Source organism: Cupressus sempervirens, chromosome 3, assembly GCF_028749045.1.
Source record: "Cupressus sempervirens isolate cs-2001-9-10 chromosome 3, ASM2874904v1, whole genome shotgun sequence".
NCBI classification, from domain to species: Eukaryota; Viridiplantae; Streptophyta; class Pinopsida; order Cupressales; family Cupressaceae; genus Cupressus; species Cupressus sempervirens.
In genome coordinates this window covers 592,462,838-592,479,832 of record NC_143120.1, presented here as the reverse complement: position 1 = coordinate 592,479,832, position 16,995 = coordinate 592,462,838, and the positions used below count along the sequence as shown (strand labels likewise).

General features: G+C 35.0%; 1 protein-coding gene across 3 annotated transcripts in view; it reads right to left on the bottom strand.

Annotated features, from left to right (window-relative positions):
• LOC149568059 (tRNAHis guanylyltransferase) overlaps positions 1-16,995 on the bottom strand; it is a 251,034-nt gene that overhangs the window by 195,372 nt on the left and 38,667 nt on the right. For 2 of the 3 annotated variants that reach the window (XM_089821063.1, XM_089821064.1), the window contains exons 3-5: positions 14,036-14,167; positions 13,887-13,931; positions 13,470-13,639 (exon numbers count right to left, since the gene is read on the bottom strand). In XM_089821063.1, the coding sequence (XP_089677189.1) occupies positions 13,470-13,639; positions 13,887-13,931; positions 14,036-14,167 (347 nt within the window). Of the gene's footprint in view, positions 1-11,875; positions 11,991-12,133; positions 12,225-13,469; positions 13,640-13,886; positions 13,932-14,035; positions 14,168-16,995 lie in introns of all 3 variants that reach the window. The other variant, XM_089821065.1, reaches the window with a different exon arrangement.

Below are 16,995 nucleotides of genomic sequence, written 5' to 3'. Positions count from 1 at the left end.
ATGGGGAGATTAAAGAAAGTCTGAAAGAATCCTTCGAAGAAAATTATCCTTATCTTAAAAATTATTAGGATGTATTTCTAGAGGAATTGTCTTGCTTACCCCCTTTTAGGGTATTCGATTTAACCATAGACTTGGTACTTGGGGCAGAACCCATATCAAGAGTGTCATACAAGATGACCACTACCAAACTAATGGAATTACAAGTGTAGTTACAAGATTTATTGGATAAGAAACTCATCTAACCTAGTGTTTCGCCTTAGGGAGCCCTTGTGCTATTTGTCAAGAAAAAGGATGGAGCTAAGAGGTTATGCATAGACTATAGAATGCTTAACAAGGTCACCATCAAGAATAGATATCCACTTCCCAGGATTGATGATCTATTTGATCAAATGAGAGGAGCAACGGTGTTTCCCAAAATTGATCTTAGATCAAGTTACCACTAGCTTCGGATTAAAGAAGAAGATATTCACAAAACTGCTTTTAGGACCCGCTATGGACACTATGAGTTCACAGTTTTACCCTTTCAACTGTCTAATGCCCCTGTAGGATTGCTTAGACAAGTTTGCGTTGGTATTTATCGATAATACTCTCATCTATTCCCAGAATGAGGAGGAACACCACAAACATCTTGAGATAGTTGTGTAGAGATTGCATGAGCATAAGTTGTATGGAAAGTTATCTAAGTACTCTTTTCATCAAAAGGAAATCCAGTATTTAGGGCATATTATTTCAGCTAAATAGCAGTAGACCTCGCCAAGATCAAGTCAATCAAAGAGTGGCCAATCCATAGGAGTCATTGCTTATAAATCTGGGAAGCTGAAAAATTATGAATAGAATTATGCACCACATCTCAAAGTTAGCAGCCATCATCCATGCTCTACAAATGTGGAGAGATTATTTGATTGGGAAACCATTTGGGCTCAGGTCTGACCATCATGAAGTGAAGTACATATTCACCCAACCTTATCATAATGCTCGCCAAAGGAGGTGGTTAGAGTTCTTAGGAGATTATGATTTTGAAATCAGTTATATCAAGGGTAAAGAGAATAGAGTAGCTGCTGTCTTAAGCCGACGAAGACATATTTCGACTATGGTAGGAATAAATATTGGGCTTAGAGAACAAGTACTTCAATGTCTGCCAAGCAATGAGTTTTATAATGAGGTACATCGAGCACTCCTTAGGGATCCTCAAGATACTAGAAATGAAGGATACAAACTAGAAGGAGATGGGCTTCTAAGATATAAAGGTAGGATGTACGTACCTAAGCACTTAGAGATTTGAAAGATGATTTTGGGAGAAATCCATGCTACTCCTTAGTCTGGGCACCTTGGAGTAACTAGGGTGATGGCTGACATGAAACTTTTGTATTTTTTGGAAGGGCATGAAGAAGGAAATAGTTGTATGTGGCAGCATGCCACGAGAGTCAAAGGGTTAAGGCTCATCACCTATACCCAGGTGGGTTGTTACATCCAAATGAGGTCCCAAAATGGAAATGGGCAATAATCACTATGGCTTTCATCTAAGGGTTACCTATGACCTGAAACAGACACATTACCATCCTAGAGGAGTGGATCGATTAACAAAGGTAGCACATTTCATCCCAGGGAACTTAACAAACAAGAAGCTAGAAATTGTCGATAAGTTTGTCAGAGATTTTAAACTTCATGAGGTTCCAAAAAAGATCATATCTTACAGAGATGCTAGGATAACATCTAGATTTTGGCAAACTTTATTCTCAGCTTTGGGAACGAAACTGAACATCAGTTCAGCTTACCATCCATAGACTGATGGTAAAACAGAAAGAGTAAACAAGTATTAGAAGATCTCTTGAGAGTGTATTGCTTGGATCAACAGTATCGATGGGAGATTTACCTTCCTCTAGTTGAATTTTCCTATAACAACTCGTATCAATCTACTATTAAGATGGCACCCTTTGAAGCTCTATATGAGCGTAAGTGCAGAACCCCTATAAGCTAGAACAGAATTGTGGATCGAATTATTGTCGAGCCTGAGATGCTTATAAAGATGGAGGAACAGGTAGTTCAGATCTGTCAGAGAATGAAGGAGGCAAATAACTAATAGAAAAGTCATGCAAATGCAAACAGGATTCCTAGAGAATTTTCAGTGGGAGAAAAATTCTCCTGAAAGACAAACCATCGATAAGTACTATCAAGTTGGTAGGAATGACAAATTAGCCCCAAGATATGTGGGACCTTTTGAGGTCTTGGAAGTCATAACTCATGTAGCCTACAAGATTTCACTACCTTCAGTCCTTGCTAGAATGCATAATGTGTTCCACGTTTCTTATCTTAAGAAGTATATAACCAGCCATGAACATGTTATTGATCAGAATCTCTTCCAGGGGGTGGTGGAAATAGAACCACTTAGAATACACAAGGTGCGTATGATCCACTTGTGAAATCGAGATATCACTCAGTGCAGTAGGACTAGTATGTTGAAGAAAATGCCACTTGGGAAGATTATGATGAAATCTTCCCGAAATTTCCACATCTTTTTCCAAGAACTTGAGCTAAGGATTACAATGAATAAATTGTGATTCAAATTTGAAATGCAATGTGCTAATACATATGCTTTGTATTTCAAAAATTCTTTAAATATTTTAATTTGCAAGTTCATCGAGGACGATAAAACAAAAGGGGGTGGATATGTTACATCCCAAATTTTTGCATGATTAAAATGTCGTTATAGTCATTGAGACTTGAAACGAAATTTAGTGGATTGGTTAAATTGTTATTTATTTTTTATTACATCTGAAAATGAAGTGTTAGTTGTTCATTATGGTTTCATGTGAAATGGAGGAATTGGTTAATTGTTATGTTTCTTGAATTGCAGTTGTGAATTTCATTCACATCCATCCTATATCATATCAGAAATTCATTTCAAGTGTTGTGAATTGTGCCTGTAAGTTGCATTCCGTACAAGGTAGCTTTCCTCCTATGATATCACACCTTGGTGTTGTTCTTGCTTATTGTGATTGCAAGAGCGTCTGGTAGTTCATAGACAAGGAGTCGTACCAGGCATTCCATGACTTCCATCAGTGTGTGGCTGATAATACCCCTGATATTACAACCAGGTCATGCAATTCTTTTCTGCATGTTCCTTCCTTTGTTGTTATAGTTAAAAGCTTGGAATGCTAGTTAGCTGATCTAAAAGAATGATATTAAATTGTAATAGAGCCGGATGGGCTAGATCTAACTAGAATGTCTTGATTGATATAAGACTAATTGAATAAATGTGTGCAAGAAGAGACTAAATTGTCTTGTGTACTTTTTAATATCTTGAACTTAAATAAAATTGAAGAGAATTCAACTTTGTGCATTACTTATCAAGGGGCATCATTAATATGCCTTTGAGATTAAAGAACTTCTTTTATTAATGTTTGTTATAAGCCCACGATGGGCAAAAAGTATTTGGCTGTGATAAACAGAGATTATCCATTGATATTGTGATGTCCCCTATTTTCCTCTAATAGAATTTAATAATAATTAAATGGATAAAGAATGCTTTACTTTGAGAAATTAAATATTATAATATATTATTATTATATTATAATATAATAATAATAATAATGATTAATCTTATTCTACTGATACAATAAAATACAAGGCTATAAATGATTATAAGAATATCATAGTTATATTATTATTATTAGATAATACTATAATATATATATATATATATATAGTAATAATAATATGAAAGAACCCTTATTAAAATAATAATACTCTAAGATGACTAATTTCTTAGGAATCAGACATCATTAAGATTACAAATAATAACAATACCCAAGTAATGCAAGGAAGGGACGTGTCTTTCACCAGGGAATTATGTTCCGGATATATGAGGAGGAATCGATGGAGAAAGAAAGGGGGGTTCAGGTCAAACCATCTGCAATCAATCTATATCTCTATGTTATATAGCCTTATCAATACAGGGGAATCATTGAAAAGGATATGTGTCAGCGAACTAGAGGAGTCAGTGTTCAAATACACCACAATTATTTGACTTTCCATGTCTCCCAAAAATAAGGGGAATCAATCCCATGAGAACCAGGATAGAGAAGATTGGACAACGATAGAGGAATTGATAATATAATGGATTAAAAACTATATTACTTGCGCAGATGTTGGGCATGTTTCCGCTAACAATGAAATGATTATTATATAGTGACCAGGGATGGAGAAAAAAAAAGGAACAAGAGGGACACGGAGGAAGAGAAGATAGGGACGCAAAAGACAAAGGAGCAAAGGGAGCATCGAATAGGTGGAGTTCATACTTGGCCTTATCTTCAAACAGAACCAACATACCACAAGAAAATAGGAATATAGACATAGCGGTCCCTTCAAAGGTGTTTTATCGTGATTGGGTGAGAGAGAAAGCAACGACTAGACTCTCATCTTTGGCAAGAGCCTTTCCAAAAATTATTCACAATTGTAAGAGCAGAGCACCACTGGCAAGCAAGAGAGTTTTACTAGGATCATCCATTGTTGAGGAGAAACATAAATGTTGTCTTGTAAATCAACCAAGTGACTCTCCCACCTGCCGTGTCCAGTAGGAGGAGAATACATCTATAGGAGTCTTTAGGCTGGCATTCAGATTGCACACCATTGCACTATAGGCCAGTCAAAACGTTAGCAACTCTAAACAGAAGTAATCTTGATAACATCCAGCATAGACATAAGTTAGTAATGTACAAACCTGGTATAAACTAACAGATTTAGTAGAGATCAATGTTCAGAAAACATAAATAAATATGGAAAGCATTTCATGCAAGAAGTAATATCAGTTTCAGTGAAAACAAGGATAGATATTGTTGGGAAAGGCATCTTTACTTTTCCATTGAGAAGACATTGTTAATAACCATATTACTGTTATAACAGTCTGATTCACAATTGATGTCTCTGCATATGTAAATGCATACAAACATCAAGCTCAATCAGTCATTTTTTCTAAAGGCATTAATAGTTCAAAGCTTTGTACTCATCTCTTCTTTATCTCAGTATACACAACAAACTATAATATTAGAACAAGTCCAAGATTTCCGTTTAAGAAGATTTTCGGAAGTTGTTTGGAAAAATACAAGACAACAAAAATTAATATCCTTTCGAGATATTACAGATATAGACAACCACACTGAGATTCATCGAGGATGACCAGCAAGATCGAGATGAAGAGTGCGGCTGATATCAAATGATCAATGGGTTATAGCCGCAAGATAAGAGAAGAAATCAGAAACAAAATAAACAATTGATGAACTTAAACAAATAAATATAGATTGAGTCAGCTCATGGTGATTAAATGGTATTATTCTTGTTGTCACATCGAGCAGTGGGTGATCGGGCACATAGTGTCCATGTAAATTCCTATCTAGGGTAGGTTTAGTGGCATGCTTGTTGTTGTGATCACTAGAGGTCAGGGTAGCTAGCAATTGGATAGATGGGCTGATGGAAAGGACTCAATAGCCTAGGTGGCTACCTAGCCAACACTCTAACACCAGGATGCTTAGTGGTAGGACAATGGTGTCCCATGCCTTTTGCCGAGTAGGAAGGACCTTTCTCAATTGAAATTATGTGGGGATACTTAAGGGTCCACGCTTGGGAGGTTAAGCCCCTAACAATGCTTCTCCTCTCTACCAGAAGCCAAGACTTGTACAATACAGAATGACCTCCATTCATGTTATCTTCTTTCCTCGAGTATTTTACCTTTATGTATTTTCAATTTCAGTTAAAGTTATGTTTAGATATATGTTAATTTGGCAAGCAGTTAATTAAGTTATTTATTTTGCTTAACTAGAACTCAATTAATTTATTAAACTCTTTCAAGCGAATATGTATAGTAGTTGTTATAGTTGTCTTTCATTCATGTGAAAATGAATAGTAATGTATCTTTTATTTATATTTAATTGTTTAAATAGAGATGGAAAAAATAGCTTGTTACACCTATCACTTGAGTTCCCATAAGTCAACATTATAGTTAGAGAACTAATTTTAAGGGTCATGGAGCTTTGAAGGGGCTCTATGAATTGTTTTGGACCTTCAAAAGACAATTCTTACTCTTTAGAGTAGTTTCCTATTTTTTGGGGGGAGCTGGTACTTGATCGAAGACCATCTGAGGGACCACGAAGCAAAATAAGATCCTCTTGAGCATTTTTTGGTGTTTGGAGACAGTTTCCTACTTTTTAGAAGGAGATACTATTTTTTAGCAGTAACTGTCAGTTAGCATGCATGATTCGAGCATATAAGGATCATCGCACTTCAGCTAGAATTCAATTCTGGGTCCAAATTTGGATTTTCTATGTAATTTGAGAAATATTTTAATATTTCTTAAGGTGGTTGGAATACATTATTATAATAAAGTAACAAGTTGGGGCCCCCTTGTGCCATGATGCCTAGGAATGAGTTGAGTTGTTTTAGGAAACAACTTAATTTTATTAATAATGGAGCATAAGCGGGTTGAGAGAGAAATAAGGAAAAGTAAAAATTTTAATAAATAAAATAATGCAAGACAGCTCTAAAAACAAATTTGGGTTTGAGGCCAATAAAGAAACATAATGGAGGCCATTTTGGGCAATCCTTGAAAACAATTAGTCACTTTTTGGAAATTGAGCTCTGCAAATTAATTCAGCAGCTTTACAACTTAGAGGAATGAAAAATCCTTGAAGGACAGGTGAAATTAGATGATACTACAATTCATGGGATGGAGGAATTCATGCGAAATTCCTATTTGAGCTTCAATTGAGATTGACTTCATCATTTATAGGGAACTTGTATACAAATCAAAGAGGCTTATCAGTTTCTAATAGAGGCAGACATGTCTCTTTTCAACTCTCACATGGCCTCTCCTAACCAACCGTAGCACTTTGGAGGCAGCTGGGATATCAAATAATTCATAGGGCAGCGATTACGGTTAAGATAAAAATTACTATTGTCAGCATTAGTAATCAGAAAATAAAGTTATTTATCAGACTTATCCAAGCATATGTCTTGCTTGGTGTTGAAGTTTGCAGCTGCAATAGAGATATTTATCCTGATTTTATGAGATAGAATTATGTTTGTTATGACCGTTATGGCTATCTTCAGCTGAAAGAGATATTTGTGACTATATCTAAGTTAATATTATGCAAAAAGGCATGTGTCATATGTCATGCGAAGAGAAATGCGTATCGTAATATGTAAGTGTTCATTTTTGGGACTCGAAGAGACCTTCATATGTAAGATGAAGAGTCTTATAAAATCTATTTATGTGATTGTTTGGTATATTGTAATGCATCAAGTGAAAACCTTGTACTTGAACATTTTCTTGATCAATAAAAGAGATATTTCACTGGTGTGGCTGGGTTTTTTCCTTCAAGTGGAAGGCTTTTTCCAGGATAAATCTTTTGAGTCTTTTTTGAATTGTTTATGGTCTTTTATTGTTGTTTATCTCTATTTCTAGGCTATAATATTAACATGGTATCAGAGCCTAGTTATGATAATAGCAATTAAGGCAGTCTCTTTTCCTTAGCACATGTATCTGTTGAGATATGTTTTAGACTTTGCATATGTTGTGTAGCAACAAGATAGAGTTGTTATCTCTTAGGCTATCATTTTTTTTTGTATTCCTGTTGCCATCTATGGCTCTCTGTGTGCAAGCTGCTACAGAACTTTTATTCCATTATATGTTTCAAAGGCCTCATGCCTTCACCACATTGTGGTTCTCAGCTTCTTGGTTACATATGGATCAGAGGGAAGAAAGTGTGAGGAGAGCTCCAAGCCTAGTCTATGAATCGAACAATGATGAGAAATTCTGAAACAGACTTACCATTATGAATGAGAATAGCTCAATCACAGCTCGCATGCCATAGGGGCTGAACCAAAATGTTAGAAGCTTAACATCAACCATGTTTAAGTTGTAGAAGAATGTTCAAGCTGTTAGTAAAAGAATGGTTGAGCATGCTATATTTATATTGTATGGATGACATGTTTCCGTCAACATACAGAGAAGAAGATAAACCATGGCCTCTAGCTGAAGCTTTCGTGTTCAGTCACTCTGCACAAGTATACTCGGAAGTCCTTTTTTTATTGTCGTGGCTGAATCAGAAGACACAAAATCAGTACTGGGAAATTTATATTTCTGTTTTTTCTGCCAACCAAACATGGTAGTGTTCATGTCTATGGATGTATTCACTGTCGCTGCCATGGCTTAGATACATTTTCTTTAACTTTTCAAGTACCTCTATTTTATATATTCTATGAAATTTTTAAAATATTTCTTGATTTATTTATCTTTTATGATATGTTTTTTACAAGCAACTAATATGCTCAAACTGTTTCAATTTTCTTTAGAATGAAACAGATAAGACATCAGGTTGAAAGTCGACCTTATCAGGAATGAGTTTTTGGAATCTATCGAACCCATAGAAATAATCCATCAATACTGTTGTTATGTACGGGCATCATGTATACATTCGGTGCAGCATATTTGGATAGGTCAGAATCATTAAACGGTATCCATATCCAAGACCCAGGTCCTTGCAGAAATTTATGTATGCTGTGAGCAATTAGAGGGAGTTGGTGGAAGTGCATGATGCACACGGATTTCAATTTCTTGTCATGGGCAGGAGTGACGAGGCTGTAATATATACCTCTGAGATATATCTCTTGAATTTGGGGAAGATGGTGGTTAGTTCTACTTGCCACACCTGGAGTGCAAGTTGTTGTGGTTTAAGAAGACAAAAAGACAGAAATCCTGGGCAGTGGGGATAATGTTACACTAGCAAAATTGTTCATTTTTCCTTCAAAATTTACAGAGATCTTACTCATGGTGAAATTCTTGAAGCAGGGACTTTAAGAAATATGAATAATTATATTCAAGATATGCAACAGGAGGAATAGACCTCTTATTGGCTTATCTGTGAGATATGTGGTGTCTTCTACAATTTATTTTGATGCTATGAGATTTACATTGGTTGTAGTGGCATAAGTCACAATCTCTTCTTACATCTGTGTACATATTGAGATTAAACAATCAAGGAGATAAGTTTTTCTCAACACCCTTAAATACTGAATAGTATGCAATTTGTTTTGGTCTCTCTGATAGATGTCCTTATGATTTTCTTTTTCTTTTCTTGTTGGTTGCAGAGGATGCAATAAGAAGAGATGAGGATATTGCATTGATGATTTATATTTGTGCTCAGAGGGAGATGTTCAGCCTCAATATGGATGGTAAGAGATTATGCAATGGTGTTTGCGGTCTTAATACTAAATTGGTGGTACATTATCTTCATTAAAAGAGGAAGATAATATTTAAAGAGAGACTATTCAGCTTCGGAGGGAGGTTATGTGACAGAGGGAGATGTACAACCCTTTGCAAGTTTATGCAATAGTCAGCCACCTTATTGTGGAAATTAAAGTTGTCCCTACTAAGAGAAAGTCTATGTTAAAAGAAAATCTCGGTTATTAATGCATTCTTCTTTGGGAGAAGTTTGAGGTGAAAGCCTCGTTCTACTCTCTAGGAGTAAGTACGGTGGACCATCTTCTACAAGTAGGCATGGTGGAAATGCATTCTTCTCTAGGAGAAGTCTGAGGTGAAAGCCCTCATTCCACCCTCTTCGAGTAGGTGTAGTGGACCACCCTCTGCGAGTAGGCATGGTGGAAATGTATCCTTCTCTGGGAGATTTGAGATAAAAGTTTTCATTCTACCCTCTGCAAGCAGGCATAGTGAAAGTTGTGTGTGGCTCCATTCTATAAGCTTATGACGTAACTATGGTAGAATATGTTATGCTGAGATAACATATGTTATGTGAATTTATCATATTTGGTTGCAGCTATGTGTACATGCCTGGCTAAAGATCTCTCTTGCTAAGGAGTGTTGAACTATCTCTAATTTTATGAGATAGAAATATGTTTGTTATGACCTTTACGGTTATCTTCAACTGAAAGAGATATTTGTGGCTATATTTAAGTTAATATTATGCAAAAAGACATGCGTCATACATCATGTGAAGAGGCATGCATATGGTAATGTGAAGTGTTGAATGTGTGGAAATATAAAGGGCCTTATTTTTGGGACTCGAAGAGATCTTCGTATGTAAAATGAAGAATCTTATGCACTCTATTTATGTGATTGCTTGGTTTATTGTAATGCATTAAGTGAAAGACTTGTACTATGAACTTTTTCTTGATCAATAAAAGAGATATTTTGCTGGTGTGGCTGAGTTTTTCCCTTCAAGTGGAAGGCTTTTCCCAAGATAAATCTTTTGTGTCTTTTGTGAATTGTTTATGATCTTTTATTGTTGTTTATCTCTATTTCCGGGCTATAACATTAACACGTGGGAGGCTGGAAGAATTAGTATCATATCTGTCAATTCTTTCAATAATTGTTTTTGATTTTTTTAGTTGAAGCAATAAAACATTATTGGAGGCATTATTTCTACTTGGACACCATTATTTTGCAGTAAATCAGAATTTTATCCAATAAAACACACACTTCCAAGCTAGGTGTTAGACCCCTAGTATGCTGTTTGTCCTTCTGATGAAACAAATCTTTCAAAATTGCAATAATTGTTGTGTTTTTATAAACTCAGAAATTTAAAATTGCTTAGCAGTCAATTAATTTTTGTATTTGCATTCAAAAGCATTACTTCATTGAAAACCAAACAAGCATTAAATCTAATCAAATCCCTGGAAAAAAAAACACAAGTCAAAACAACCAAAAAATCCCCTAAAACTCCAGTCAACAAGGGCAAAAATCTGAAAATCTCAGCTCAGGATAGAAAACAGATCCTTCATCAGGGGTTACCTGATTAAAGACAATTTGGCAATGATATAGAAGAAATAATTCCAATATTAAGAAAGATTGGCCTCCCGAAAGACATAACAAGAAAATATGAAAACCAAAAAATTAGAAAAGGACGAAAGACATCAAATTAACAGAATGACGAAGGAAACCAAACAAACACAATAGAGAGAACTCAAAAAGAATGATAATGGAGGAAAGGGCAGAATTATCCATCACTTGTGCGAGTTTAATAAGTTCATTTGGAGCTTTATGTCACTTAAGCCACTTTTTTCTTGAGGACAAAAAATTTTACCATCTTGGCCACTCCAAAAGTGCACCCAATCTATATGAAGCAGAACATTAACCCACTTGGTGTATGTTTTCAAAGGATAGGTAGAAATCATGATCAGTTAAACCACTTTTTCAACCTTGGCAGAGATATATGTTGGTTAAACCACTTCAAAAGTGTAAAATCCATCTATCGCATGTTGGATAGGAGATATTTGTGTCCAAGCCATAGGAAAAGTGTATCTAAATCAACTTGGCTGAAGACTTACATTACTTGAGCCAATTTTTCTAAGTCCAGCTAGAAATATCATTCATCATGGCCACCTTTTGCTTGATATTGTCAATGTTTGCCGAACATTTGATATGTATTATTTTTATCAGCTTTTCTTTCATGATCAGCATATTCTTAACAGCAGCAAGTTCTATTAGCAACAAGTGGATATTTGCAATTTGCTACTCCAACATAACTTGTTTAACTCAATTGTGGAATTAGTATTTTTTCCCTGCAACTAATGTTTTCCACTTCTATAACATAGCAACTTCATAGAACATCTATACATATGAAATATCCTAACTGGCAGATCTTATGAGAAATACAAAGATTTTCATGGATTTATACAAATAGAACTGAATCCCACAAGTTAAAGGAAATTGGAACCTTACACAAATATTATTGATTTTTCGTTTATTTGCATCGAACTCACTTACGTTAAACAAGTAGAGATGTCTGATAGAATTCACCATCTAATACTGATTGCAGCAATTGGAGTTTGTATAGAGAGTATAAACAAAAGGCCTCTTACATACCAGATCACTCCATTAAAATCAACCCTATTGTTTCTTCACAGATTGTTTAGCAATGATAAACTGGGCGTGTGCGTGTTGGTACATCTGCTGATAGAATTTCAATTTTAACAGCAGACTGCAATTTCAATACAACCTATGATTCACCCTGGCAAATTCATGGCCAAATGATAACTTAATATTATGAAGCTGAATATTCTGATTTTCACTTAAGATTCAATGGCAATCTGTCACAAACATCACTGTGTCCTCCTCTAATACCTGTGATTAAATGAAAAAGCACTTTCAAGGCTAGGGGTTGTGTCCGAGCATATAATCTCCAGGGTTTGTGTCCTGAAGGGCTGAGTATTGACTTGCAGCAAGAACAAACAAAAGACATGTCAAGTGAATCCCCTTGGGCTTTCAATTCCATTATATAACCTTCTCATTTGTAAAGCTATCAAATTTCATGTAAGTCAACATTGGCATTTAATAGTGACTTTTGCATAGATTTTAATGAACACCATACGAAACTTGAGTAGGAAGCCTTAAGTCATTATTTAAGTGAGCCCACTTAATGTTTGCAAATGAACAATTAAATTCATATCAACAACTATAGCGTTTTCACCCATATACCCTTTATTAACTTAATGCTTTAGCCTATGGGGTAATAAAAAATAATAGTAGTCTAGCATTATTGTTTATTTATTTATTGACTTGCTATACAAGAAGGGACATTACAACATATAACAAGAACTATAGTTTTTAGTAAGTTCAAATATCATATTTTTCTTCATTACCAGCAAGCTCATATCTCTTCAATATTTGGTGCATTTCTATCTTTTTAATTGAAACCTCCTTATGCATAGGAAGTAAAATATATTCTATTCTCTTGAAAATAATGTTGTTTCAGTTTCATCTTATGGATCTAAAATATATTCTATTCTCTGGAAAAAAGGCTTTTTCAGTTTCATCTTATTGACAGATGGCTAACTCTCCACATATTCTTTGTAAAGACACTTGCAAACAAGGTTTAAAATATAGAAAGTCTGATGCCACTTGTGAAGAATTAGAAATCATCTTCCGTGCACTCATAAGACGGTACTTTGCTCAGTCATGGAATATTAGTATGGATTAAATAGCCCATATTGCACCTAAGTGTAACACACAATAAAGGTTCAACTCCAGAATTTGTTTTTCACTCTATCAGGAAACAGGGTGTTTGTCACTTTTCTCTACAGCTATATCTCAACAGATGGCATAGAAGACCATTGCTGCATTTATCCATTTCAGAAATTTGTTTCATGTCTGACAGATTATGAACTTCTAAATTAAAAATCTTAATTCTCCTTTAAATACAAATGTGCATTGGCGGTTGGGTCACCAACCAACTTTTCAATGTGAGCAACAGCTAAGTAATCATTTTCAAATTCAAATGAATGCAAGAATGACACAAATAATCCTGCACACTGAATCTGTAAGAAAACCTGTGGCACTTCCTCTCAAATTATTTACAAAGCCATTCGATAATGTATTTCCTTAACTTAAATTTATCAGGCATGAAAAACTATACATAAGTGCCAGCCATAGAAAACTAGCAGTCACTAAAATAACTTACAGTCTACTTGACGCCAGGCAAGATAATCTCGGAGGATTGAATGTGACGGATAACACACAACTCGTCCATCAAAAGAAGGTGGATACTGCAGCTCCTTGTGTGGGAAAAACTTGGACCATTTCATAACATATGTAGAGGAAAAGAATGAGACAGTAAGTGATACTATCTTACTGCAAAGTTAGAACAATAGTACACTGTAAATAAAGCCTCTAGATGAAATATTATAGAGAACAAGTTGAGTTTCTCGCAAATTCATTTTCCACTAGAATTGAAGAATAACATGTACAGAACAAGAATTTTAATTTAATAGCATAGGCTCTGGGAAAAGCCCTGACAGAAGCTTTGATATTTTACATTTATAGATGTAAGATGAGATAAATTCAAGCAATGCAAGTTGAAAAGAAATTTTGTAAGAACCTGGCACGTCTTTGATAAAAGGTACTTGTCCTCTTCAAAACAAAACTGCAGCATATTGCATCAATAAAATTGTTCAGATAGCATGTTGTCCATAGATCTGAAGCTTGTCAAAAATACACATTTCACTTTCTTTGTAATGTATAGCATACCTATACTCGTCACTCACACCATATGCAAATACCATGTCAGGAAATTCCATGAGCATATCTATTGCGCATTCATTCATTAGCCGCAAAGCAGACTCATCATTAGGTTTCTCAAAATCATGAACTTGAGAAAACCTGTCATATAGAGAATGCTAAATCAAACACATGATTTAACTTTATAATTAATTCAATTGCCTCAAAATCTATAAAATAGGTTCCATCAAAGTGCATTAGAGTTTTGAATTCAACTAATTGAAAGTAAGATTCAACAAATTTAAGCAAAAATGTTTATTGAACACTGAAACATTTCACAAAATTATATAATAATTTATTCAACCAAGGGCCCCAGTTGAAATGGATTCTCGGTCAGATACCAGCAAAAAGCCTATAAGATACATGATATCATCAACATGTTGTCCAGCATTTTGTCACCACAAAATGGAGGTAACAGTACAAAACTTTCCAATTGAGTTTCACATTTCTCTAAGAAGGTTTGTTATTTTAATTGGCCAACATTGATCAACCTATTATCTCTAAAAGTAGCACCCTGACTGGATTTCTCAATTTAGTCACTTCGAGTAACATGGAAACACTCCTGGGTAGTGGGCGTACCAGGATTAGGAGTGAATCTTTGGGGTCTAGGCCGGTTCCTTATGATGCTTCACCTATTTGCTCCTTAAACATAAAAATAAACCTGGGAGGGAAAGAGATAGAAGGATTGCTTGCATGAAAGTAAATGTTGGAAAAGTAAAAGGAGGTGATATACCAGATGGTAGGATGAAGATATTGCTGGTCTGACTTGATGAAATAAATTTGGATAGGTAACAAGAACACAATATTGCCAAGAATCATTCACATACAAATATTTCACAAGAAGGATGTACTTTAAACAAGGAGTTGAAGGGAATGCTAGCATTCACAATGTCACAGCATGAAAAAAAGTAGAATATCTTGACTTGCGACCTACATGAGCAATCCAATCTCACCTGTAGTTAAAACTGAGACAGAACCTAGGGATTCGAAGAGTAAATCTCAAGAAATTCTATCAAATCAAAAGTTTAAGCAACAAGCAAACACAATAAGGGTTCTAAGACTATTCCTTCATTCAAATGCCAAAGGTCATTGAACAACATTCATCCAAAGTGGTTACAAATAAGATACATAAAAGTATGAAGGACTCCTAAGAGATCACGACAGAACTACTTTTTTGAAAAAAATTGGAACCCTTTAAACATATTTACAACTGCGTTTTATAAAGTTCAGGCATAACTCAAATCTAAACTACGGAGTTCAAACCCCAACCAAAGGTGGAGTCAAGTTGCAGAAAGCAGCAATAAAAAATATCAAAACTAAATCTGATCATGAAAAACAATCTATTGTAATGAATTGACAGGAAGGGCAAAACAAATGCACCTAGCCGTAAGAAATCAAATCCCATGAGATCTGATCATTACAATCATTAATGAGGCTTGGAGATGCATAGCTGTCATGCAAACATGGCCAAAGAATGTCACTCAGCATTAAACAGCAATCCTTGTAATGTATGAGGGCCGCAAGAAAAGAAATCGTGTCGCTATCAAAAGAAAACGCGGGATGGGATAACATGCAATGTTACCCCGCTGTGAAAATGCAGTTGACCCGCGTGGAACAAAATTGATTTGCCCCCAATAAGATGAGTCGTCAACATAGATTTTCATTCTGAAATAGACGGCTCAGATGCTGCAAGAAATCTCCTCTGCAAGTGATTAAAACCAAATTGTAGATTGAGATCACTTCATTCTCCAACGGACAGCTGTAATACTTTTCAAAATATCTAAATATGTATACAGATCTTACGATCAAGAGTAGTCCAGCACAAGAAGGATCCGCCATGTGGCATGAATCTATTGATCAGTACATTCCCAAATGTATGATGGAGGAGGCAACATGTGATTTCGCAATTTCGCGGAAGCAAGAAAAGTCACTCCCTGAAATGGCAAAAATGGTTCACGCAGAATGTTAACTCGATGCAAAAACATGTGTTAACCCACAACTCGACAAATGAAGGAAAATGAGCTAACTCGATCAATGAAGGAAAATGAGCTAACTCGGTCAATGAAGAGACTGAGTTAACACGAAATGTTAACCCGACCAAAAGCGTGTTAACCCATATCAAAGAATTCAACCCATTCAAGATCTCTCAAATCGGTAATCAGTGATGGGATGAGGGGCAAAATTGGTTAACACAACCAATCAACCCCAATTTGCGTAATAAATCCTTTTACTAAAAGATTTCATCAAGTCCTTTTTTTTTCTTTTTATTAAGCTTGTGCTTGATTTTTGAGGCCTTCAGTATCCTTGTGTTTTTGAATGTGTGTTTAGTTGCTTTTAGTCTTTTTGTTTCAACCAATCTCTTGCTTTTGGTTTTCCCTTTGATTCAATATATCTTAGGGCTTAATCGGAATTGGTAGTCAAAAGATATGACCATTTGAGTGCCCAAAAAGTGGACTCTCCAGGCGCAATCACATATTTAAAATATGAATGTTATATTTCATAATTGGCATTCACTTTTTTGAAAATATAACATAATTTGACTTAATGTTATCTTTTTAAGTTACTTTATCACTTAAATTTATCACTTAAGTGACTATAATGCACTTTATGTTATATTTTCATATTGAGTTGTTTTTAAATTTTTCACTTAAGTGACTTTATCACTATATAGTTCTAATTTAATATTGAGTTTTACTCAATAATTTATTTTAAAACATCTAAGTTAAATAATACTTTTCAAATAATATTTGCACATGATATATAAACTATATCGTGTAAATGTTATTTTTGACCCCTTTAAGTAGTAATAACTCAAAAATCAATTAGACATGTGTTTAATTGGCCACTGATGTTGTGCAAACTCAATAACATGTCTTTTTACATGTTTACACGAAAATGCATTTGTAGAGTCTGATTTTGGCTTGAAAATG